General features: G+C 32.4%; 9 protein-coding genes across 11 annotated transcripts; 6 read left to right on the top strand and 3 right to left on the bottom strand.

Moving 5' to 3' along the window:
• Window positions 1–12: 12 nt before the first annotated feature.
• Window positions 13–6,017, top strand: LOC143429631 (dynein axonemal intermediate chain 3). The gene is made up of 18 exons (XM_076905309.1): window positions 13–70; window positions 145–454; window positions 1,012–1,211; window positions 1,308–1,739; window positions 1,961–2,281; window positions 2,380–2,628; window positions 2,747–2,906; window positions 3,026–3,365; window positions 3,441–3,760; window positions 3,851–4,079; window positions 4,198–4,498; window positions 4,594–4,764; window positions 4,851–5,183; window positions 5,339–5,538; window positions 5,625–5,680; window positions 5,770–5,784; window positions 5,854–5,911; window positions 5,969–6,017. The coding sequence occupies exons 2-18, from the start codon at window positions 160–162 to the stop codon at window positions 6,015–6,017; spliced, it is 3,729 nt and encodes a 1,242-aa protein (XP_076761424.1). The 5' UTR covers window positions 13–70; window positions 145–159.
• Window positions 6,018–6,662: 645 nt separating this feature from the next.
• On the top strand, window positions 6,663–7,890 carry LOC143429735 (uncharacterized). The gene is made up of 4 exons (XM_076905478.1): window positions 6,663–6,750; window positions 6,961–7,024; window positions 7,113–7,325; window positions 7,568–7,890. Exons 2-4 carry the CDS (start codon window positions 6,971–6,973, stop codon window positions 7,817–7,819), a joined length of 519 nt encoding a protein of 172 aa, XP_076761593.1. The 5' UTR covers window positions 6,663–6,750; window positions 6,961–6,970; the 3' UTR covers window positions 7,820–7,890.
• Window positions 7,891–8,747: 857 nt separating this feature from the next.
• LOC143429630 (uncharacterized) lies at window positions 8,748–9,686 on the top strand. Its single transcript, XM_076905308.1, has 4 exons — window positions 8,748–8,856; window positions 8,936–9,117; window positions 9,193–9,395; window positions 9,509–9,686. The coding sequence occupies exons 1-4, from the start codon at window positions 8,748–8,750 to the stop codon at window positions 9,684–9,686; spliced, it is 672 nt and encodes a 223-aa protein (XP_076761423.1).
• A 609-nt stretch (window positions 9,687–10,295) lies between these two features.
• LOC143429693 (mitochondrial S-adenosylmethionine carrier protein-like) lies at window positions 10,296–11,767 on the top strand. The gene is made up of 6 exons (XM_076905408.1): window positions 10,296–10,350; window positions 10,462–10,618; window positions 10,699–10,808; window positions 10,897–11,137; window positions 11,215–11,353; window positions 11,577–11,767. The coding sequence occupies exons 1-6, from the start codon at window positions 10,339–10,341 to the stop codon at window positions 11,722–11,724; spliced, it is 807 nt and encodes a 268-aa protein (XP_076761523.1). The 5' UTR covers window positions 10,296–10,338; the 3' UTR covers window positions 11,725–11,767.
• A 78-nt stretch (window positions 11,768–11,845) lies between these two features.
• Window positions 11,846–14,479, bottom strand: Hsdl2 (Hydroxysteroid dehydrogenase like 2). Of its 2 annotated transcripts, XM_076905739.1 has the most exons (8): window positions 14,343–14,479; window positions 13,864–14,027; window positions 13,341–13,554; window positions 13,068–13,273; window positions 12,786–12,983; window positions 12,488–12,703; window positions 12,178–12,306; window positions 11,846–12,095 (listed from the first exon to the last, which is right to left on the bottom strand). In XM_076905739.1, the coding sequence occupies exons 1-8, from the start codon at window positions 14,354–14,356 to the stop codon at window positions 11,983–11,985; spliced, it is 1,254 nt and encodes a 417-aa protein (XP_076761854.1). In that variant the 5' UTR covers window positions 14,357–14,479; the 3' UTR covers window positions 11,846–11,982. The 2 variants fall into 2 exon arrangements, with proteins under 2 accessions (XP_076761854.1, XP_076761855.1); XM_076905740.1 differs by lacking the exons at window positions 13,864–14,027; window positions 14,343–14,479 and adding an exon at window positions 13,644–13,762.
• Window positions 14,480–14,883: 404 nt separating this feature from the next.
• On the top strand, window positions 14,884–17,599 carry LOC143429827 (asparagine synthetase domain-containing protein 1). Its single transcript, XM_076905625.1, has 5 exons — window positions 14,884–15,129; window positions 15,217–15,417; window positions 15,584–16,504; window positions 16,599–17,011; window positions 17,085–17,599. Exons 1-5 carry the CDS (start codon window positions 15,067–15,069, stop codon window positions 17,257–17,259), a joined length of 1,773 nt encoding a protein of 590 aa, XP_076761740.1. The 5' UTR covers window positions 14,884–15,066; the 3' UTR covers window positions 17,260–17,599.
• Window positions 17,600–17,935: 336 nt separating this feature from the next.
• Window positions 17,936–19,483, top strand: Tub (interleukin 1 receptor associated kinase 4 tube). The gene is made up of 3 exons (XM_076905288.1): window positions 17,936–18,379; window positions 18,455–18,624; window positions 18,699–19,483. The coding sequence occupies exons 1-3, from the start codon at window positions 18,198–18,200 to the stop codon at window positions 19,433–19,435; spliced, it is 1,089 nt and encodes a 362-aa protein (XP_076761403.1). The 5' UTR covers window positions 17,936–18,197; the 3' UTR covers window positions 19,436–19,483.
• A 342-nt stretch (window positions 19,484–19,825) lies between these two features.
• On the bottom strand, window positions 19,826–22,349 carry Rbsn-5 (Rabenosyn-5). Of its 2 annotated transcripts, XM_076905676.1 has the most exons (8): window positions 22,060–22,349; window positions 21,788–21,913; window positions 21,542–21,682; window positions 21,314–21,475; window positions 20,891–21,242; window positions 20,384–20,777; window positions 19,992–20,252; window positions 19,826–19,885 (listed from the first exon to the last, which is right to left on the bottom strand). In XM_076905676.1, the coding sequence occupies exons 1-7, from the start codon at window positions 22,193–22,195 to the stop codon at window positions 20,025–20,027; spliced, it is 1,539 nt and encodes a 512-aa protein (XP_076761791.1). In that variant the 5' UTR covers window positions 22,196–22,349; the 3' UTR covers window positions 19,826–19,885; window positions 19,992–20,024. The 2 variants fall into 2 exon arrangements, with proteins under 2 accessions (XP_076761791.1, XP_076761790.1); XM_076905675.1 differs by having other exon boundaries at window positions 19,826–20,252.
• A 276-nt stretch (window positions 22,350–22,625) lies between these two features.
• On the bottom strand, window positions 22,626–24,554 carry LOC143429611 (ADP-ribosylhydrolase ARH3). Its single transcript, XM_076905289.1, has 6 exons — window positions 24,226–24,554; window positions 23,908–24,065; window positions 23,607–23,825; window positions 23,403–23,515; window positions 23,106–23,334; window positions 22,626–23,016 (listed from the first exon to the last, which is right to left on the bottom strand). The coding sequence occupies exons 1-6, from the start codon at window positions 24,395–24,397 to the stop codon at window positions 22,849–22,851; spliced, it is 1,059 nt and encodes a 352-aa protein (XP_076761404.1). The 5' UTR covers window positions 24,398–24,554; the 3' UTR covers window positions 22,626–22,848.
• Window positions 24,555–25,277: the final 723 nt, after the last annotated feature.

Here is a 25,277-nt window from a genome sequence, read left to right as displayed (position 1 = left end):
CCGGTTTAAATTTTTTTTAAAAGGATCAACATCTCTATTTAATAGGTATTGAAGTAAACTGCAAGTACATGTATGCTTTTCTTTTTATTAATATTTATAAGTAACTTCACGCTGTTGAAATAACTACTCGATTATTTATAAAAGGTTAATTCAACCAAAATGGAGGAAGAAGTTAAAGCACATAATGAGGAGAGGGAAAAACAACTTGGTCAAAATACACAGTATGATGAGACCGGAAAAGATAAATTATTGAAACAAAGTGACGAAACTGAACAAACTAAACTAGTTACAATAAATGATGGAGAAACTGAACAAATTGGAGCTACAGCCGGAAACGTTGAAGGAAGTGAAGATTCGGCACAAGGGGAAGATTTCGTGTACGGGGAAGATTACATGGAATACATGGATTACGAACATATACCGAAATATGAAAAAGAGGGAGAAGAAGAAAGAAGTAATCTTTCATTTTATTATAAAACAGATTAATTTACATTATTTAAATCTAAATAATCCGTATGTATGTGGTTACTTCGAAAAATACAGGTAACAAGCAGAAATGACGACCTTGAGGAAACTGGTCTTTCCACTGGCCACATTTTCTCCTTCGAACTAGTCAACTTTCATTATCGCTTTTTAGTATGGCTAACAAGCAACGAAGATGTTCGAGTATTTCACTTTAAGTGAATTCTATATACAGGGTGTCTCGAAAGATTGCTATACCTGCAATTTTGTTATTACCGTAGGAGTTGACAAACAAAACTTTTTCAAAAACAAAACTGTGGACAGTAGATAGTTGTCAGCGTGCGTGTAGCGTAAAGCTAGGCGCTAACTTTCAATATCAATTCGCGTAATAGTTTGGGTATTGTTGAAGCAACTAAACTGTTGGGCAATTAATTGCAAATCAGTGTCAGACCCTAATGTCTGAGAATGAGAGCTAGGTCGGCTTTGCATTAATCACTGTACAAAGTAAAATGAGTCAATGAATTATTGTTAATTAAACTGTTGTTATAGCTATTTCCAGCGTAACTATAGACTGGGAAAAGGAAGCAAAGGAGACGGTTCGTTTGGACACGAGTGCACTACGAGAGAGACGAAAAACGATTTTCGAACTGGATTCTTATGAATCTTCTGGTCCATCAGCCAGTGATATGCTGAGACTTGCTTCGAAGGATTACGTACCAACCAAAGATGTTCGCTACTCCGTTTCGTTGGTAAACTATTAACATATCCAATATCTCAAAACCACAGAGTAAAGTTCAACATCTAACTTCCTCATGTCTAACAGAAACAATGCACTTCCTCTTCAGGGTGTTCCAGGTATAGCAAGAATAGACTTATCACCGTTAACGCAAAAAGTGGTTGGTTGTATCATAGGAGAGAACGTCAGCACCGAATATCCTTGGGTGTACGTCAGGAAAGAGATAATTGAAGACAACATAGATCTCCACGAAGAAAGCAGTGATTTTTTGCCCGTAAAAGACGAGATCCGAAAGTTTCCAAATTCGAAAATTTTAATTGGTTACGTACCCTCCTTGACTGAGGAAGGCCAGTTCTACATATGCCTGACCGAAGAAGGGCGAGATGTTGTGCTTGAATATATCCAAAAGCAGAGAGAGGACCATGAGAATCGCGTGAGAACCGCTGTCTACAAACCGTTAGGGGAGTGGAAAGAACTTGGTAGCGGTATAGAAATTGAGACAACCATCGTTAAGAACACCAGACCTCTTTTAGAAATCGAGGTAAAAAGTGGTAAATGAAAGTGTCGCGAGTATTTTTACTTTATATGGGATTCTTCAGGATTACAGGACAATCCAGTAAGAGGTGGATGATACAAATTTGTCTGTAACATATATATTAGGATATATTTTATGCAAAACAAAAAAATATTGGATGCTTTTTACTTGTAATATCTTTCTTAGGTAAAAAATGTTTCTATTGTCAATTATTCTACTATTTCCAGGTGATAGGCACAGCGGACGTGCTTAACGCACCAATCCAACTGGAAGATAGGAACGTCAGGGACATTAGAGATGGATACATCGAACTTCTCCCTTATCGTCAAGTTTTCGAAAATGTTCCGTGTAGGCTGTTGTACAATGCAAGCCAAATTACACCAATGGTCCGAGAGATGGAAGTCCAGACAGTGTTGTCCGTACCTACAAATTGTTGGGTTCAGTACGAATATACGTATGAGCCTCCGGATCTAACGAAATTCACAGAAGAGCAACTGGAATCTCTGAAGAGTTTCCTTTACCGTTTCACTGACCAAGTGTGCGAACAAGTCAGTTTGCTAAATTCATATTAACTGTCCAATTATTATTATTTAACTGAACAAGTAATATTTACAATATGTTGGTAATTAATATTTGGTGTTTACAGTTAATGTTAAACGCCACTTGGGACATTTATACGAACGATTATGCGAACCTGGTGAGAAATATAAGGGACACTCAGTGGCCGATACCTGTGAATTACAAGGAACATTTGAGTTTCCACGATGAAAGACACGTGGTTGATAAAGTTATCAACGATCTCTGCTGGCATCCACTGTGGACGGGCATAGCTTTTGCCGCTTACACAAGTTATGCGAAAAGTCAACACCTGATTGGGCCTAAATCAGACGTAGAGGTGAACCCACGATAAACATTTATGGAGTTGGAAACAATTTTGTTGATTGCTCTAAATGTCTATACATATATGACTATAAAATATGTAAGTAAATAATGGAAGAAAGTGTTCATTGTAGGTGGTCAAGGCTTCAGAAGATAATTTTGTTCTCGCATGGTCGTTCAACGATTGCTTGGCGCCGAAATTGGTACTGGAGTGTCCGAGGGAAGTGACTTCTGTAGCCGTGAATCCAATTGATGGAAATCTGGTCGTTGGTGGTTGTGCGAATGGCCAATTAAGTATTGATTATAAAAAAAACAGTATAATACCATTAAGGCCATAATAACATCATTGTAATTGCCATAAATGTTATGGCAAAAGGTTATAATGAAATCAATTTCTTTTTAATCGTAGGTAGTACTTTGGCATATTCCTGGGAAAATCGAAAAAGTAGAGATGGTGGTTGTGCATACCCCTGCTCAAATAAAGCACAGGATCACGATAAAGAGTTTGATTACATGGATGCAGGAGGCACTGGGAACATCCATTGTCAGACCTACGGCAATGTCCTCCTTAAAGGATAGTCAGAAGGCGGCTGTGACTCAAATTATATGGATTTCGCCGTATGATTCATTGGATACGAATGGGAGATTTGTGTCGTTACCAGAAAACACTAGCATCAACGACTTATCGTCACAATTTGTCACGGCAAGTGAGGACGGAACGATGGCTTTCTGGGACTTAAAGCTGGTCGAACGGTTAGTCTGCAAATATAGCAGTAATTGATAATTCCTTATTAAGTTAGCCATGTAAACTTTATTGTTTACTACAAGATGGAAATCATTCGCAAAGAAGATCGGTCGAAAGAAGAAAGGACAGCTGAAGAGACCGGAGGCATTGGCGATGTCTGTATCACCGTTCAAGAAACTAGATCGCATTTTGAAACCCTACTACGTTCTCCTAGTCCAACATCCAGATGAAAGCCGGAACATGGTGATAACTACCATCAGTATGCAAGTACCAAAATTCAAAAAAGAACGCGTAGACATTGCCCCGCCTACAACGGACGTGACAATTCGACAGACATTTAAGAACATAATCAAGAAACCGGATTTCGTAATGCAGCCAAAAATACACGTTGGCACGGTGGAGGGTATAAAAAATCTTCTCAATACAATTTACTATGTGCTGTTTAGTAATGATAATAATGTGTAAAGTAAAAAATACAATTATTTATTCATAGGTGATTTTGGCTGCGTCACGTGGGAAGGATACGATTTTACCACCGATCTATCTACTAATACCGAAACGTGTCGATGGTCGTGGTTTAAAAAAGTGCACGACGGGCCTATAACACATTCTGTTAGGTCTAAGCAAGAGACAACCTGGCTCGCTACCATAGGTGGAAAGGTATATGCCATTTGGAAGGAGAACCTTGGTGTACCGATAATGTGGAAGAAATCAGACGTTGGGTACGTTTGGGATTTCTACAATACTTAATTGTAACATATGTCGAATGGAATAATAATGTAACACAATGTATTTCAAAATTATTAATCAACGTATATAGCATTATTTCCTTTCGCATAGTTATACTGCTGTCTCGTGGAGCAGTTTCCGTCCTTCGATATTAATTCTGACGCGAATGGACGGCAGCGTTGAACTTTGGGATTTCGTGGTGAAATCCGAAGAACCATGTGTCCTACAGAGCTTGTCTGGTCGCATAATTACAGGGATTTATACCCATGAGTTGTACTTGATACCCCAATGTGTGGGATTTTGCGATTTTAACGGTATTTTAAGAATGTTTCTGGCTCCTGATGTTTTTCTCAAAACAGACCCGACCACTTTTGTATGGTTAACGAACTTCATCGAGCGGCAAATCACAAGGGTAAATATACAAATACTAATATTGTACACTATCACGGTGGTGAGCAGGTGACTTTCGTATAATACGATTTCATTACGTTCTATCGACTTCAAAAGGTAAAAACTAGTAAAAGTTGGACAGAGCAATGGTTAGAAGCAAACTACAAAATTATTGAGAAGAAGAGACTAGCTAAAGAAATGGAGAAGAAGAGGCAAGTGGAAGAAAAAATACGCGCCGCTAAAGTAATAGATATCGAAGCTACTGTACAACGCCAAGGGCGAAGCTTAGTACGTTTCGACAATGAAAATTAATTGAGAAAAATCACAAATATAACATTAGTCTTTAATGGATTAATGAATGAACGAGTTCCTAGAAACCGTGGGAGATAATCGAAGAAGCGCGTGAAAAATGGAAAGAAAGGGAGCTGCAGCACATGCAGGAAGTGATTTTGGAGAAAAAAGGTCTGAAGAAGGATGATCTTGAAAAGCAACGTGAACCAATTCTAAAATTAAGACAAGACGCGCAGAGAAAGAAGGAAAGATTGAAGGAGACAATAAAAATGCAGAAAAGCAATTTCGAGCATACCAAGAATCTTTTCTTCCCTAAACATCCGCCAGAAGCCAAAGAAATTTCCTTGCAACCCATGCCTGGGAAAAAGGATGATCTACTTACTGTGGAAGATACTATACTTGCACAAGAAGTAATGGTAAATATCTAATCCTGATTCTTTCTGTGCAATTCATATACAGGAAGATCTTTTTTTACCTTTTTTATATTTAAGCGCGTTCAGTACTTAAATACAATTTCAGTTATTATTATACTTTATGTATACTTAATTATTGATTCCTATTACTTTTAAAGGACATGCAACGCGTTGATCCAAGCGAAGAAATTATCTATCACTTCATGGAAGTGCAATTGAAAGCGTTAACCGATATACAGAAAAATCCATTTCAACATTCATTTGACTGGAGGAAAATTTTAATGAAAGAAAAATCGTTGACTGTCTCAACGGAAGATGGATTGAGAAAGATCAACAAATCGAGAAAAAAATTCATCATGTAATCAAACACTTATTAATAGCAGAATATAAGAATTTAAATGAATGAATATTTATTTCGATGAGATTGATGCATGTTTTTCCAAGATGCGTTTATTACAACGCAAATAGTTTCAGGATAAATATAGTAGACATTGGAATCAGTAATTATTAAGTGCCAGAGACGAGTGAAAAATTTTAAAAGTGGAGGACGGATAGCGATGTTTCAATTGCGTAAAACATTGTTGCGTAGGTGAATCAGAATCAGGTGATTCACGCTCGTAGGTGAACTGACAATCACTGGCTGGCAAATATAATATCCGGTACTCGCTATAAGAAGGATTTAAGCAGACAAAAGAGAGCAATTTGCACCGTAATTATCCCCACCTTCTACTGTGAACGTTCTACAATTTCATTGCACTATTTTCTATAAATTATTATAATTATTATAGATGCTTGCAAAAAACATATATCTTCGAGGAGAAATCGATGAAATTATAAAACCAATATTCGTTTAAATATATATTGTAGTATTATCTAGTTTTCTACTTTCCCTTTTCGCTTTTTAAAAATATAACCAAATAAGAATCATTTCAAACTTTTCAGGGCTGTTCCAATTTTATTGTTATGTTAAGCAGATATTGCGTATTTTAAGCTTGCTTAATAGTTCTAGTTTTATTCCCATATTATATAATCTACGTGATTACTATCTACGCTCGTGTTTATGCATTAGTAAAATCATTCAAGTGAATGATAAGTTGTTCGTAATCGTGTTATTTCAGTTTTATTTAATAATTATTCTCGACTATTAATAAACACCGGCAAATATTTTATAAAAATTAACTAAGTACGCTTAACATATGTATGAGCATATAACAATAAACACTAACTTGTTTTCAAGGGTTTCAATTATGTTACCAAAATATATTTCGTTTTTCAACATTTAACTTAAGATATGTGATCTATTCTGTTAATAATTGACCGTTTTACAATACAGACTATACTCAGCTCTGCTTATAAAATCTAGGCCCAGAAACAGGATCATTATCTCGTCGCGATGGTACATTATTTAATGGTGCATGATCATTCTCGAAGTAGTTGTTTGTAACCATTCTGGAGCAACCATAAGTGGGGATGCATGTTGATAGAATAGGTATATACTCATATAAGCAGGACTTTAGCTCAGCATCCAAGCCAGTTAGTAAGTGTCCGCGATTGTGAATACTTGTTCGTGGTACGTTCCTTTCACTTTCTACATTTGCTCGTCAAGGTTGAGGAGTTTACGCGCCTGCGGCGCAAAATTTATTTACATGCGACTAATTTATCTTTTAACCGAACGGCTCAAGCAGATTGATTATAAATTTTACAATTTTAAATAATTAAATAATTGAAAGCTATAAGAAAGTTAACTGAATACTACATAGTATTTTTTTCTTATTTTTAGATTATTTACCATGAATCGAATGATCATATTGCTTCTTGGGATAGCGGCTATTGTTATTGCGGAGGTAAATAACGAATAATTATTAATTCTATTTAAAAAGCTATGAAATTGTATTACTAAGATTATTTAAAGTTATAAAATTTTTACTATAGAAAAAAACCGCTCACGTCCATTTGGTGCCCAACAATGCCCAAACCAGAAATGTGAAGGGGGACTTAACTATTGTTCAAAACGAGGACAACACCGTTCACATTACCGGCAAAGTAGAGGGACTCACTGAAGGATTACATGGTATGCATGTGCATGCAAAAGGAGACTTGCAAGAAGGTTGTATATCCACGGGTCCACATTTCAATCCTGAGAATGTAAGTTATTGTCTGGCAATTAATATAAAGTTTTCAAAGTCTTGAAAATCACTATACATTTTGAAACTTGTGAATTTCTTAGAAGACTTAAAGGCTTTAATAGATCTTGAAACTTGTGAAAGTCTCAATAGATTGTTAATGTCAAAATAAATACATTGTAGAGTCTTGTATTTTTTTGCACAAATAATCTATACGTTACAAACGATATATTACAGAAACTGATGAAAATATTTCTTTTCTAGGTCACCCATGGTGGACCAGATAGTCCAGTGAGACACGTTGGCGATTTGGGCAATATTCGAGCAAATGCTCAAGGAGAAGCAGAAGTGCACATAATAGACTCTATTATTTCGCTATCCGGAAAACACAATATCATAGGACGTGCGATGGTTGTTCATTCTGGTGAAGATGATCTAGGAAAAGGCAACACTCCGCTTTCTGCGACAACTGGAAATTCTGGTGATCGTTGGGCTTGTGGCATTATCGAAGCTTAAGGCGCTTTGATCAGAATTTTATTTTGTTGCATTCGTATTCTTTTTCACAGTTAGAATTATATCATAAAAATTGAAGACTATGTCTAAAAGTTACTACTATTCCTCTCCACTTCCAAATTCTTTCCATATTATAGATTTCGTTTCAACTTTAAAGAAATTACAAAATATGGATTGATAATAATATTACTATGTTGTTTCTTAAAATTGAGTTTTAAGATGATTAATTAGTATCTCATAGTCTTAGTATCAATCTTTTATGTTAATAATCATTGTGTATCTCTATCAACATAATATTGTTAATTGCATTCTCGATTGCACGTTTGCATGTTACATTGTATTTTTGTATCTCTATTAACATAAAAGAACAATTATCTCAAACACATTATCTTTTTTTTCCTTTAGACCAAGAATACATACAATTCTTTATTTATATAATATATTAAATGTAGATATACCTTATAAAGAGTGACACATGTTACTATTACAACGTTCAAGAACAAACTAACCTATTCGTTTAATGACAATGACCGTAACGCCCCCATTTCACGCGCTACAGATTACGCGCGAAAAATTTTGAATTTGAATCATTGTCAATGAACGAATTGTATTGAAACAAACTCTTAAACGAAAAACGAAATACATGTAGTAATAATAATTCTTTATAGATTGCGTGAAAATATAGCATTTTTTAATGTGAAACTATAATCATCTTTTCTAACAAAAATTCATTTTTCTTGACCATTACTGTGTTACCATCTCAGTTAATACCATCGCAATTACTACCAACTTAATTATCAACTGATTATTTAAACAGTGAATTAAACTCGAACAGAATTAGCAGACGTGCTCCGTTTAATTTAAATAAAAAAGCTGTTTGCTCCAGTTACCTGTTATCTTCTCCGTTTTATCAATAAATACAAATAAGATAATGGATGTATACATTTGCAACAAATGTTTTGCTACGTTAAACAGAGGACAGAAACCATTCTGTTTAACTCAATGCGGTCATATATATTGTTATGGATGTGTCCAGCAAGGCAATGATGAACAAAGTTAAATTTAATATTACAAAGTTTATTATATTGATTGAAATACATTTGTTCTTCCATAATTTAGCCAAAAAACAGTGTCCACAATGCCAGCAGGTGGATGTATTTGCCCTAGAATTGCAAGAACCGACAATTTCAAAAGTAAAAAACTTTTTTACTCCGCTAACCGAATTATTGGAAATGTTAAGTAAAGTATTTGGCTTTCAAAATAGTCAAATGCAAATTACAATACAACGTTTCCATGAAATTGTATGTGTCACCTTTTCTTTAATTTTCACTTATTTAAGCAAAGGAAATGTATTTAAATTGTCTATAAAATTTAAGGACAAAAAATACGAGACATTAAAATCCCATTACTATAATCTTACGCAACACATGAAGGTAATGAGGGATAAGTATGTAAAATTGAAAATGGAAAATAGCGAACAGAAGAAGAAATTAATAGAACTGCAGAGTAGATCAATACATTCCTTACATGACACTTCTACACCAATAAAACCTGTCAATCAAAGAATTGCAAAAATGAGGTACAATATTAATTCCTCTAAAAATGTCAGGGAATTATACTGAAAATGGATATGAAACAGACGAAAATTTTAAAGACAAAAATATATTACCTACAAATTACTTATGTTCACAGAGACCTTACAAATTCAAGCTTCCCATCCTGTGAAACAAATACGTTAACTCATTCATTTAATATGGGAAAGGGTCGGGGAATGTTAGAAGGTTTTCGTATTCCTTATCCTCACTCGATGCGTTCAGCTGGATCACGTGCAACATCTGATACTAATTCCACTTACACCTTTAGACCTTAAATATAATTGTAACAACATTTAATATTGTTTTAATAATATTTTTAATTCATCTATGTATAATAAACGTATGACAATCTAAGTTGACTTAACAAAGAATAAAAAAAGATTAATAAAAAACAATGAAAAATATGTATATACTGTTATTAATTTATCTTGTGTTTACATATTCGCATAAATTTAAGATTACATCATAAAAGTAACATGTAACAAAAGACAAATATCAAAAAGATTATAAATTGAATCCATGGATATGTAGATAAAAAATAGAATTATTGACAAAATAATTAATAAAATCGAAAAAAGGGGGAGTAAAAATCTATTTCCTAGAAGATCATAATCACTATTTACTGATTAATGTTTCGGCAAAAAGTCTATCGCGTGCTTTATAATATGCTTTTTAGAGTGCTATTCGTAATTTAATTAAAACACATAGCTATTTAATCGAAAATTTGTATGCACGTAATTGCATTGCTGCATACACTCTTATAATCAGTATGATGAGAACATAAGATGAAGAATTATCACTCGTGTTAGGTTAAAAACTTTCTCTGGTACGCAAGGCATGTTGTAAAATACGATTAAGCCATCAACATATCAAATGACAGCACATAATAAATCATTGGAAGTATCAAACGCGAGATTTAATTTTTTTATGTCACTAGTAGTAAGTAAAAATATGTTTATTTATAAGATGTTTATAAATTCAGATTTAACAGCCGAAATCACATTTAATAAATTATTGTTTAAGAAAGTGATTTAATGTTGATTTAAATAGGCAGGAGGACTAGCTGGTACTTCTGTTGATGTAATTTTATATCCATTGGATACGGTAAAAACACGTTTGCAATCTAAGCAAGGTTTTGTTAAATCGGGAGGATTTTCCCAACTTTACAAAGGGATCCTGCCAGTAGTAGTTGGTTCAGCGCCAAGTGGTAAACATATACAAATAAAGCAGCTTAAACTAATTTAAAATGTTCAAGATTATATAAGTTAAACTATTACAATATTGTAGCGTCTCTTTTCTTTGTAACTTATGAGAGCCTTAAGAATGTAACACAATGTAGAGTACCTGAAAGGTATCATTCTCTCCTCCACATGGGTGCTGCATCTCTGTCGGAAATGGTATAACTATATAAAAATTAAATTAGTTAAGATACGATTAAAAATTAATTTTACATACCAACCAAGTATTACATGATTCAAATAAAAGGTGGCCTGTCTGATAAGAGTGCCTGTAGAAGTTTTGAAACAAAGAAAGCAGGCCTTAATCTTGGATAAAGGAACCGTTAACCTTAGATTGTTGTATTGTGGTTACTGGAGTACTATATTAAGGGATATGCCATTTAGTTTTATACAATTTCCTATATGGGAACAGTTCAAGAAAATTTGGAGTCGACACGCTGGCAGAGAAATTCTTCCAGTGGAAAGTGCTGTATGTGGTGCAATAGCAGGTTCACATTCTTGATATTCAATAAAAATTCTCATAACATTTTACTCGATTCACAGTTGATACTATGAAACTTATTAGGTGGTATTTCTGCAACTATTACTACACCTTTAGATGTTATAAAAACAAGGATAATGCTTGCGCGTAGAAACGAAAATGCATCAAAATTAAAGATACTGTATGTGTTGAAGGATGTGTACAATGAGAAAAGTTTACATGGGTAAATTTTAGAATTTCATTTGTGATTGATAATTAGATTGTAAATATTTATGCTTTTATCAGAAATTTAAATATGTAAAAATTACAGCATACAGATATGCAAATATCTCTTTGCATATCTTTTTGTATATCTCTTTTGCATATCTCTTTGACATTTATAAATCCAAACTTAAAGATTAACAATCTTAAAAACATAAAACATAAAAATAATTATGAAATTTTAGACTTTTTGCTGGTGTTGGTCCAAGAGTAATTTGGATAACATTGGGAGGATTTATCTTTTTTGGAACTTATGAAACAGCTAGAAATATAATGACAAAGTACTTTGTATCTATGCCCATGAGTTCCAAACAAAGTATGAAATATGAATAACTATGTTTAATTTCTAACTGTATAAATAAAGCTCCATATGTATGCATAACTATTAAAAAAATGTAAATTATTTAATTTTTATCATTTAGCATTACAAAATATATTACAATATATAAAAATATATTTTATACTACTTTTAAATATTTTATATTTAACATTAAACATTTACAAAAAATAACAAAATTTGTTTATGTAAGAATAATTTTTTCTTAATTAGTTAATATGTTGATTCTTTTTAAGAAGACAGTATTTAATTTTTTAAAGTTTCGACTTTAAACTGACCATTAATTTCTCTAATTTCATTGCTTTTTGAAGATCACCGCTAACTTTCAATTTTCCCGTTACAAATGCCGATGCAGGTTTTAATTTTCCTAAAGGTATATACAATTACGTTATTAGTAAAATTATTTTACATTTCTAATTGATTTGAACGTAAAAAATATATTTTTTTACCAGAAAACAGTGCGAATAAGTTTTGAGAATCCATTGTTAATGTTGCATCTGGCGGTTGCTTAGGTTCTCCTCTCCCTACTTCACCTTTACCATTTTTAAGATCCAAAAACCATGTACCAGGTTCATCACCTTTAAAATTTACGAAATTTACATATTATAATTTTTTGTAAAAGTAGTATTAATTAACTTTTGAATTATGGATGCTTCGACAATTAATCAAACTGATCTACGATGTGCTGTAATGTACGAGGATTAATACATTTTAACATAATCAACAATAGATAGTATTTGAACTTAAAAGCTGATATACCTTTAACATTAAATTGAAATATGGCTCCCATTTTGTTAACAAGCTCGCTATTTAAATTAGCTTGGATGGCAGTAAATATTTTCATGATCTTTTCCTCTGATTTATTGGTATTCTGTACAATTTGTTCCTTCTTTTTAGTTGTCATATAATTATCAAAATCTATTTGTTCCAAATTCTCATCTAGGAAGAAATCTGGCGTCAACTTATCTTTATATGCTGAAATAGAAATTGAGTTGTTTATAAAAATATTAATTATACATTTATATATCAATTGTAAACTTATATAATTTTTATATACCTGGATTACACGCGTAATCAGAAAAATCACAAATTCCTTCATTTTTTAATATTTCCTCATCAGTTAAAAATTGACCAGTAACAGATTTACTATCTTTGCAAATTAAAGCATACACAGCATCACCCATTATTTCCGGTTTGCGAGTATGATTTTGTGATTCAGAACCAACTAACATCTCCATCGCAGCGGTATGTATAGCTGAAATAACGCGTGCGTAACAGAGTTTTAAATTGAGAGAATTATTTTTTTTTAATAATGAAATTAAAGAAATATATGATTTACCAGTCTTTGGCCAGACTGCATTTACAGCAATACCATCATTTTTAAATTCAGCGGCCATTCCAAGGGCACACATTGACATTCCAAACTTAGATATTGTATAAGCAACATGAGTTTTAAACCATATTGGGTTCATACTTAATGGTGGGCTGATATTCACTATATGAGGATTTGTGCTTTTTTTTAAATATGGTAAACATACCTTGGACCTTAAAATGTGTAATGTCATATTAGTGAATTTTATTTCTACAACTAAAACTGAATTTTTATACTTACACTAAAAATGTTCCTCTAGTATTGATATTATGCATAAGATCATACTTTTTCATATCTGTGGATTCTGTGCCTGTTAAAGAAATAGCGCTAGCATTATTAATAACAATATCAATACCACCGAATTTGTTAACAGCATTCTGTACTGCTGAAATTACTTGTGCTTCGTCTCTTACATCTACAACACAGGGTAAAGCTTTTCCACCCATTTGCTCAACTAAAATCAATAAATCTCTTTATTATAAAATAGTTTTCTAGTGTACAAGTTTTAATTCAATTAATTATATTAAAAACTGGATTACAGACTAGATCATTGATGGCTCAAGCAAAATTTCACTCAAAAACATCTTCAAACTGCCAAGGACAAAATCAATAGATTTAAGTTTGAAAATTACTGGATCATGAAATGGCTCTAAAAAGTAGTTTTAAATTTTTCTAAACTTCTTGAAAGCCTAGAACAATAAGAAAACTTGGGTTGGCCTTCAATGACTTGATGATTAATTATTTTAAGAAATTGTATAATTACTTTCTTTGGCAGCAGTGTATATAGTTCCTGGTAACTTTGGATGTGGTTCTGCAGTCTTAGCTGCGATAACAATATTTGCCCCATCCTTTGCAGCTTTTAGAGCAATGCTCTTTCCAATTCCTCTTGATGCTCCGGTAATAAAAATTGTGCGACCAGCAAGCTTCCTAAATGTTTATATATTCCATTCGTATATTATTACATATATATTAAAAAAATTACAAATGTACATAACATGATAATGACATTTATCAACTTGCTCTCAGTTTTTAAAAATAGGTTTTGTTCAAATCAAATTTAACACAAGAGAATAAAACAATATTTACATGCAATTGTCGTTAAAATTTTTTTGAATTCATTAATAAATTAACGTACGAAATGTAACCTTTTTTTTACATGCAATACTGAAAGTGAGTATGTTCAAACAATATGCTCTTAACTTTTTTAAAAATATTATGTTAAAATTACAATATAAAACATACCCTGTATTAATCATATTCCAAATAAGTCGAGAACTTGTTATATTAGAACAAATTTAATGTTGAAAATAAATAACAGTGATTCGACGTAAACCTTTAGGTGAAATACAGTTACATTCCTTTCGGTATCAGTGACAGCACAACTGTTGACTCAAAGTTCAAGTTGGACTAATTATCGTTACTCTGCATCTGCTGTCTTTAACAATATGGCGAGAGATACTGTGAAACCATTGGAAATGAAAGATAGAATAATGAAAAGCGTATAAATTTATAATTGAACTTAATTTATATAAATTTAAACTTCCAACGCACTTGCAATGTTCAAACATAGAAAAAACAAAATGGTACAAACGTAGGAGACACACAATTTCATAACAACAATTAGATTCTGTGACGTCGCTTGATATAATTTTTATTTATAATATACATATACATAGGCATCATAAGTTCTGTTTTCTCTATATATTTTGCCTTGTTCCTTTCTCCATTACACGTTCGTATAATTAGATTTAAATTGAATACAGAAACTGAACTACTATACCATCGGTGGTACAACAATAAGAAATTTAGAAAGTACCTGGGTTACCCACGGAAATATGAAGATTGATAATACTTTTTTATACTGATAATAGTGGTATTACAGTGATCGCATAGTACTGCAATCTTTTTAAATCATTTATTTGTAAAACATTTAATAATTTAAGGTTATGTACATACCGGCATAACAATGTGTGGTATTTTCTGTCACGTTTCGCAAAATCAGCAAAATAATAAAGAAGCTTCGCACGAGGTATTTTTATCTGTAATGAATGAAAAAATAAGTCTATATTTCAGTAACGAATTTGAGAACGATGTCTAATGTTGTTTCTTTTTTTAGTGGAATATATGTAGGGATTATATAGCTGCCCGTGGTCCTGATAAATTAGGAGAGAACTTTGAAAATTTATCTAAAAATTGGTTTGGGCATTTTGCTGCTTCTATTTTATGGATGCAAGGTTCAAGTATAGGCGAACAACCAGCAGTTGATTCTAATGGTAATATCCTTCTTTGGAATGGAGACATCTTTTTTGGAAACTTGGTAAATATCGAGAGTTTCAGATTTATGTTGCACTTATTAATGTTCAAAGTTTCAGAGTATAGATCTGTTGATAAAAATGATTATATTTCTTATTCGATCAATAGATCAATAGCATCGATATTGAAAACGAGGGATTGAAAATAAATAAATACATTGTTTCTTCTAGGCTCAAGATCAGATTTGCGATACGAATGTGGTATTGAATAATTTCAAATTATCTTCAAATATTTTATCAGTATTTGAACAAATCCAAGGTCCATACAGTTTCATATATTACCAAAAATCTAGCAACCTTTTATATTTTGGCAGAGATATTATAGGAAGGCACAGTTTACTTCTGAAAATGGACACAGATCAGAACGTTTTAACTTTGACATCGGTTGCTAGCAAACAAATAAATAAAATTGTAGAAGTTCCAGCAATTGGGATTTTTTCTGTAAATTTATCTAATTCGAGAGTGAATCTTGCATGCCACCCATGGAAAGAACCAGATTTGAGATTCACTGACATTATCGAAGCATTGGAAACACATTTGGGCGTGGATATAGATATTAAGAAAACTATATTAGAATCCAGCGTGTCGACGTGCCTACATTTGCATCCTAATATTAAAGATTTGGAATATCTGGAGAATAGTCCTTACTTTGAGAACTCTTACAAAACATTGGAACATCTATTAGAGAATAAAGTGATAGCTGAAAGAGTAGACAGGCTGTTGCAGCTTCTTTACAAGGCTGTAGAAGTTAGAATAAAGAAACAATCAAAATTTTGTAAAATTTGTATCAAATTAGCCTTGAATGGAGAGAACGTTGCATGTAATCATGCAAAGATAGGTATATTATTTTCTGGCGGCTTGGACTCGGCTATTTTAACGTTAATCGCCGACAAATATGTACCACACGACGAGCCTATTGATTTAATCAACGTTGCGTTTGAGAAATCAATCAATACGTTAAAAAAATCCAACGGAACTAGTGAGGAACATTGTATGGAAGACCAATATGATGTGCCTGATAGAAAAACCGGGAAACAAACGTTTATGGAGCTTTCGAAGATTTGCCCGAAGCGGAGGTGGAATTTCGTAGAAGTATATAAGTTTAAGAGTATATTCATGTAAAAAATTTGAATATCTAAACAATCGGGGCAGTGTTTAATAATTATGTTTACCCACTTTTATTCAGGTGAACATTAGTCAGGCAGAATTGCAGAAATATCGTTCATCGCGAATTTGTAATTTGCTCTATCCACTTTGCACTGTATTAGATGAAAGCTTAGGTTGTGCTGTATGGTTTGCAAGTCGTGCAAGAGGTACGATCAATTCGAGTACCAATATCTATGAATCCCCATGTAGAGTACTTCTCTTAGGCATGGGAGCAGATGAATTATTCGGTGGATACATGAGACATAGAACGATATTAAGACATAAGGGTTGGGACGCTTTGACACAAGAACTGAATATTGAAGTGGCTAGAATTTCTGAAAGAAATTTAGGTCGAGACGATCGTATTGTGTCAGATCACGGGAGACAATCAAGACTGCCATACTTGGACGAGAACATAGTAGAATATGTTCAACAATTGAAACCATGGGAAAGGTAAATTAATGAAAATAGAGATTTAAAAATGAAATTAATAGCAATTTATTAAAATTGAATTATATATTTGTAGATGTTATCCAACGGATAAAATGTTATCGGGTTTAGGAGACAAGTTACTCTTACGGTTGGCTGCGTGTAAACTTGGTTTCCAAACTACTGCTAATTTTCCTAAAAGAGCTTTTCAATTTGGATCTCGAATTGCTAATGGCAAAGAAAACGCTAAAGATATATCGGATCGTTTGTAAAAGGATGATGTACACGTTTAACGTAAGACGATCACTGATAATCGTATACGTATTTACAGAGCTTATACTCCGAAATCGTTAAAACGATATGACGCTTGTATATAATTACATTTAATAAACTATGCATGCCAACGTTGAATGTAATTGAAGTGGGCATTGAAAGGTTTATATGCAGATTGTGACAATGCAAACTTTGTGCCTCAAGTGAACGAATCGCGAGAAGAATTTAACGATACTTCCTGGATATTTATATGCAATACTATTTAAATACCGAGAAAAAAGTAAGGCTGTAGCATTTCGTTTGTTCACTAAATAGGTTAATTATATTTTTCTAAATTTATTACTGTCTATTTCAAAAATATGCTTATTTTCAGCAAGACTGTGATATTTTGTATATGTCGCAGTTCTTGTGTCTTGCAAAGAGATATTATCCTTTAAGAAAATTTTATACAAATCTTTTTATACATAACAATAAAATATATTTCGGTAATATATACATTTTTTATTCTACGCATTTTAATTTTGCTTCCTTATTTATTTTTCTAATTTCAATTGAAGTCTTTTTGCACTTTTATTACCTAAATTAAAATGATTCTTTCACTAAAATAACTGAAACAGTTCGAAAGCGCTATTTTAAATTTGCGCGGTTAAACTGTGATTCAACAAAAAATTATGCAGTAACGTAAGCGAATCGTGAACGAACAACACAAAAAAATCTATTGTTTTCTCAATTTTTGTGATCACCGATAAAAATTAAATAAATATCAAAGTTGAACGTAACAGAAAAATTTACGTAATGATAATTAATATCAGTTTATGAACATATATAGTATGTTCAGAAAATTACGATTAATTATTAGTTAAAAGGTTAGAAATTATTTCCTTCATTTACCGCATAAGTGATATACGTTTATTTTTTATGAAAATTTGTAATTATTATGTCTAACACAATGTCGCAAAGTACAATGTGCTTAGATACAGAATTACGAAAATTAAGGCCCGCCGAATTGTACACGCTCGGGCAGATATTGAATGTATCGGATTCGTGGAAGAAAATAATGGCAATCGTACCAAAAGATGATGCATCTAATTTTCCGAAATTTAATAGCCAGCATTTCAGGTACGATTTGTAAATATTACAATGTAAAATTCATGCGACGTTTCAACTGTGAATTAATTTTTCTATTCCTTACAGCATGATCGAACAAGCTGCACAGCAGCAAAGAAGAAACGCGGCAGAGATTTTTTTATCAGAATGGGGTACGATGGGTAAAAGCAGACCAACGTTGCGTGTTTTGTTGAACCTTTTAGTAAAAGCAGAACTGTTTAGAGCTGCTGATTATTTGGCAGGAGATATTTTAAATGGTATAATAAACATAAAAAATACTTCAGCAAGATGGAGAATAAATTTCAACTTGTACGTTTTTTGTTCTTTATAGAGGAACTTCCAAAACGACCAGAATGTGGACCAGCAGCGCCCGTAGATATTTCCGACGAAGTTATAAGAAAATTGTTAGAAGAAAACGAAGAGAATGGGAGCACTGATTTCAATGAATCATTAATATTCAGATTACCTTCTGAACTCGATGATAATAGAACAAATAATCCTAATGCTATTAATAATGCAGTAAATGATAGCTCTTTAGAAAGAAATATGCAGTCGACGAAATTGATTTCTTCGAAAGGGAAACAGAATGAGAAACATTTAGAAAATCTTAATGAAACATTGAACGCCCAGATCTCTGATTCAATGAAATTCGGTGATGAACAAAACGTAGACGATTGTCGAGAACAAAGACAAGCAGTGTTTGAACAACAAGAAATGTCATCTTGCGAGTTGCCCGTGTTTTTGAACACTTATAAACGAACTATGGAACAGACAAGATTAAATCAGGAAGTACTTTCGGAGGAAATTCCGGTTTTTTTAAATAACGGTCCGATCGTATCGAATAAAAATTTATTGAACGATCAGACTAACTATTCATTACAATTTAGTTCGAGTATTAGTCAAAATGAACTAATTTCTGCCGAATTGCCTCAATGCATTATTGAACTTCGAAAAAACGATGAATCTAATTCGAATAATGATAATGCTACCGGAAATGAAAGAAATATAACACAAGAATCATTAACCTCGCAAGAATTACCGATTACAATTTTGAAATACAATGGATAACGTATCTTTACTAAAATGTTACTTTGAAACTTAGTTTAAAACTTTTTGAGGATGCGTGTCTTCAAAATCCATAAGGTATTTTTTAAAGATCTGGGATCTATTAAAAAAAGAGTTTAAGTAGTATTGGTTCAAATAAAATAATTTTTCACAAAAAAACGCATAAGGTTACATCGTTGCTTAAAATTTAATGAAAACCGCATTGGTAACAATTTTTATAAATAATGAGAGCATGTACAAATAAACATTATATATAAGTATCTATTTTGCAAGATACTTTTCATTTTTGTACATTAAATTTTTATATAAATATTATATTACATTTAAAAAACCATATACATATATAATTCTTAATATCAATATATACAACAATAATTTAATACTATAGTTTTCATAGATGTGTTTTTCATAATCAAGTTCATAAATGTAAAGGAACTTTTGAGATAGATCACACTGTGCAATAATACATAAAGTGAATGTAGCGATACGTGAACCTTTTAATACAGTAGAAAGATTTATTAAGTCTTATTTAGTGTTGATAAGAAAGAACGGAAGTTACCTAATAGAAAAGAAATGCAAATATGTCTGTGATTTAACCATCGCTATTATTACTTTGTTTCATCGTAAAATAGGCGCTCTGAAGTTCTTTAAGATTGCTTTCCAATGTTGCAACTTCGTCATATCTGCAATCAGCTCTGGCTTGCTTAATGTACGCTCGAAGATTGCTCATTTGTTCAATTATCGGGTCCATAGAGGAAGGCATCATTGGGGTAACATTAGAAGGACCCCAACCTTGTGATTGGTTTAATACCACAGTTGGCTATTCGAATATGATATAAAAATAGATTGTTAATATCATAATTCTTTTCTCATTTTGCTATTGATTGCTACATTATTAGCCATGATATATATCATAGGTAGGCCTTTACCTATTCGTTAAATTAACATTACCTGATTTTCTTTTATAGAAGATCGAACCTCAAGATTCGGGTTCCATGCTTCCTTTTTACGTTGCTCTTTGGATTTTTCTCTCTGCTCTTCTTCCAATTGTCTCTCGTATGCAATTCTAGCTTCTAATCGTTTCTGTCGTTCACTCTGTAACTCGGCGTATCTTTCTTCCGAAGGTAAAGCTTGTACGGTCAGTAACTCTTCTTTTAGGAAAATCATTGCGGATACTCTAACCATGTGATGCAGTCGGAGTTCTTGTTCCTGCGGAGGGCTTTCCATGCATCTCGTCCCGAGTACTGAAATTCTTTTACTAATAGAATCTATATTTTCGCCTAATTTTGCAATTTTAACTCTTAAAGCTTGAGCATCTTCTAAATTATATGTAGATTCTCCTTCACTAAAAAACATAAGAGATACAAATATCATCAAATAAATAGATACAAATAATTTCTGTATTAACATTTATGAAAGCGTTAGAAATGTTAACCTTGGAATAATTGGACCACATACCTTAATGATTCCCACATCTTGTTGTACATTTTCACATGTTGTGAAGCTTCTTCCATGTATGCCCTCATTTTCTCGTAAAATTGACAAACAATGGGTTTATCAAAGTGTTTCGCTTTTTGCTTTTCTCTAGCATCAAGTAGATTCGCGCAATGCGTGCAAATTCTAAAATGTTGCTCACTACCTGTTGAATCGTTAACCAAGAATAGTACACTATTTAAACTACCGCTTGATGGAGATCTTGCTAATTTTGTAAGACCAATACCCGCACGTACAAGACGTTCTGAAATTGGTCGTGTTGTAGTAGGTGACACTGCTGAATCATCTTGTACAGATACAGGACTAGTCATTTTTCCTATAAATCAATAATTTTTATATAAAAATCTGTTTTTATTTTTTCTCGTTGCTAATTTCAAAACTACCAACTTGCATCTTGTAAAGATAGAAATATTGTACAACTGTGACACATAACAGCTCCACAAAGTCTGCAGTGATGCTTTCTTCTTGCAACGTGAAAGCTTTTTGCGCAAGTAGGGCATAAATTCACATCTTTCTCATCTATCCACGGCACAATCGTACGTTCGTGAACTATTCCAGACAAAAAAAGAAAATGTTTACTTACTGTTTGTGAAGTGATAGGAATAACAATCATACCTTTTCTGTCAACAGGATCAGCTGGTAAATTATTTAATAATTTATCTAGTCTTATGAGAAGTTTATTTGTTTCTATAGAGTATCGCTCCAGTCTCATGTTTCTTATTTCTTTAAAGTATTTTGTATGCGATCTTATCGCACCTGAAAATTTTAAATATAGGTTACAAGAAAATAGAACCTCAAGAACATTCCATTCAATTGAATATTGTAAGATTTCTTATTTAATTTTTTTGTTCAAATCAATACCGATTTCTTGAGGCCCCCAATTAAGTTCTGGACTACGTTGTCTAGCAGATGATGGTATACTGTTCGCGAATGACTCTGATATTTCATCTTGCTTTAAAATCTTTTTCTTAGCTTTGCCGAAAAGATCTAAAAAAGTGGAACGATTTATATCACTTTGCCATTTCAATTGATATATTTACTTCTGATATACATGTGCGAGTTTTATTCATGAACTCCAAGCTTGACGAATCGACAGAAATTTCTATACTAATTATTGCAGTCACAGTTCATACCTTTAAGCGATTTCAAGATCTCTGGATCATCATTGTGAAAATCCTCAAAATGTTTCGTTAATTGATTAGGTGCCTTGAAATCTGTCATGCATATTGGACAAATGAATCCTTCTAATACCTCTTCGCTGCCGGCCATTGTATAGTACTGTTAATCTAAAAAAACTTTCACAATCTTTTTACGTGATTTCTTTCTATTTCATATCGGACATAAATCATTTGTAGGCGTCACTTCAACTATGGACAGGCAACGTGTTTTCCGGACGGCCATATTGAATTTTATCAGCTAATAGAAATGTCAAATTTCTTTTCTACGATATTTAAATGAATTGCAAATAAAATTGATTATAATCGATGTTTAATCTTATAGAAAGCATTTGATCAATATCCAAAAAATTGATTAATATTCCTTACATACTGTATTTTGTAAATTATTCATTTAGAGTTTTTTTCTATGTTTCTACGCATTGAATGCAGATATATCGCATATATGGATTAGATGGGTTATTCTTTTGCTAATGAACCTGCACATATATTAAAAGAGGATTTTATCTTTGGATTTACTAGACTTATTCTTCTGTTATTATAAGGAGATCATAAAGAGTATTTATTTGTTAATTGTACAAATTTATAATCGCTATAAATACGTAAGAAATAATACATCTATTGTACAAATATTTAATGAATCATGGAATAGTTAAAAATGATAATCTTAATCGTAATTATACTTTTACGAAAATCGTATTAAACATAAAACGGTTTTTACATTTGATTATACGCAATGGAAAATGTTTATTCTGCTACTGCTAGTTCAAATAATTTATCTCCTAAAATCCTGAATTCCTCTGAGGCTTCGCAATGTTGCAAAAGATTGCAACTAATTTTTTCTTCTCCGTAAAATGCGCCAGCGATCGCACCAGTCATACTACCAATGGTATCCGTATCTCCACCCAAACTGATCTAAAAAATAGAAATTTCTTGTTCATTGTATTGTTCGAGATATAGTTATTAATTCGAAATACAAAAAACATGTGAAATAGTACACTTACAGCATACTGAACTGCTCTTCTGAAAGGATTTTCCGTTTGTATACCCGTAATTGGTTTTTGTGCTCTTAAAAAGCAAAATATTGCAGTGGGTACTGAATACAAAGCTGCAACACTATTTCCCAATTTCTGAACCACTTTGTCGTCGTGTGGTCCTTCACCCTCTTCTGATATTAATGTCTTTAGTATGCCCAATTGTACTTTATATGGTTGTGGTTCGGACAAACCTAAGCTGCGAAAAATATGAATTTTAAATAACAAGTTAAATCTTGCAAGCATATAATTTAATGTAAACCATACCCTTCCTCATCTTTTTCTACTTTATCCATTTTATCAATTAAATTGTCAATGAAGTTCATTACATTTAACTCTTCATTACAATCTAAATGGAGGCTCTGATAAACTGCTGCTGCCTGTAAAATGACAATAGTACAAGCTAAAAAAGATTACAATGAATATAGTAGGATATTTTAAATATAATTATCTACCACAAACATAAAGTACCTGCAAAATTGCACCATCTATCCCAACTTTATGTGTGTGAGTAATTTCAGTTACTTTCTTAACTGTATCCACAAGTTTGTCATAGTTCTGATAACAGAATAATGCAATAGGTGAGACCCTCATTGCTCCACCATTTCCCCATGAACCTTGACCACTGAATTGTTCTTTAGCTGGTGTTACAATGTCAGTAAGTTTATTACCTCGTAATTTCCGAAATACCTTCAAAAGAATTTCACTCGTAGCATGAATTTTTATAGTTTCCATTAAGATTACACAGCATATAATATATTTAATATCATACCGTTACAACACCCATTCCATAGCCACGATTCGGCTCCTGGTAATAACTTTTAACAAACCTCTTCGCAACGTCAACAACATTTAATTCCTTCTGCTCAACCAGAGACTTGGCTAACGAATAAGTCATAGCAGAATCATCTGTAAACTGCATGACAGGTGCTATAGAATTGAAAATTATACTTTGTGTCAAAACCATAGAGCAAAATCTAATTATCCTTACATTTTATGCTACTCTTTAATCGTTGTAGACTATAAATAGTGGCATTGTATGTAAAGTTAAGGAAACCCTATGAAATGCTTATGTATTTCTAAGAAATACCTTTGAATGGTGGCCCTTCTAACTTGTCGAATGATTTTTGCAAAACTAATTTTGTGCCACTCGATAATTTATCCCCGTTGTCGTAAGGACTACCAGTACAATCACCGACCAGAGCACCAAGCATTGCCCCGCGAAATTTATTTCTCAACAAAGTTAAATCCATCTTTGCCATAACCTTTTATGCCGCAAATTGTATAACTAAATTCAGGGATATATGAACACTTTCATGTGAAAAGATTCAGCATGATACGTAAAATGTTTGAATCAATGAAATGAATAAAAATAGCAGATACAGTAGGAATAATACAAATATCAATTAACTAATGAGGCTTCAACTATGCTTATAAGTAACAAGTTATTTACTGAGACGTTAAGATGTCTCTGCATGTATAGTCGCACAAGTAGGATTCAAAGTAAATATTTGTACAGTAAAACGAAACTGTTATTAATTTAGTGGTATGAACATGTATAATTGACTAATACTAATAATTTAGTGGAATTAAAAAAGGTATATTCAATGATTGCATGCAAAATTAATTTGTTTGTACAAATTTGTACAATTAATCTCGTTTGGAATCTTATCGCATTTGTTTAATTCTCGTTTTGTATAAAATTATATACTTTATACTGTATTTTCTAATATTCTACTTGAATTTGATGATTCGAATGAAATTTCAAATCGATTAATTACTTTGCGGTTTATATTTGCCATTTTGAAATCGAAAGTGCCGCTATCGAGAAAATTTTATCGATATCGATATATCGAAATTTCATAAATGTCCATTCCTTCCGTATTCGTTTTTATGTTTGCGATGTATTTAAGAGTTGTGCACGGATATAAACCACTTTATAATACGTATATAATTCTTTGCAGTGCTTGCGCGCATATATTGCTTAGATTCAGGTAAAATTTATTTATAATCATTACGAGTAACATCGAATTCTACTTGTTTTAGGTGTAAAGAACATACATCGGTTTCGGTTATTCAAGGTTGGAAGTTTACAAGGTATTTCGCATATTTCACGCTAGAGAAGTATACTTTATCATAGCA

This window comes from Xylocopa sonorina, chromosome 12, assembly GCF_050948175.1.
Source record: "Xylocopa sonorina isolate GNS202 chromosome 12, iyXylSono1_principal, whole genome shotgun sequence".
NCBI classification, from domain to species: domain Eukaryota; kingdom Metazoa; phylum Arthropoda; class Insecta; order Hymenoptera; family Apidae; genus Xylocopa; species Xylocopa sonorina.
The sequence above is the reverse complement of the archived record's forward strand: the minus strand, read 5'-3'. Positions and strand labels throughout refer to the sequence as shown.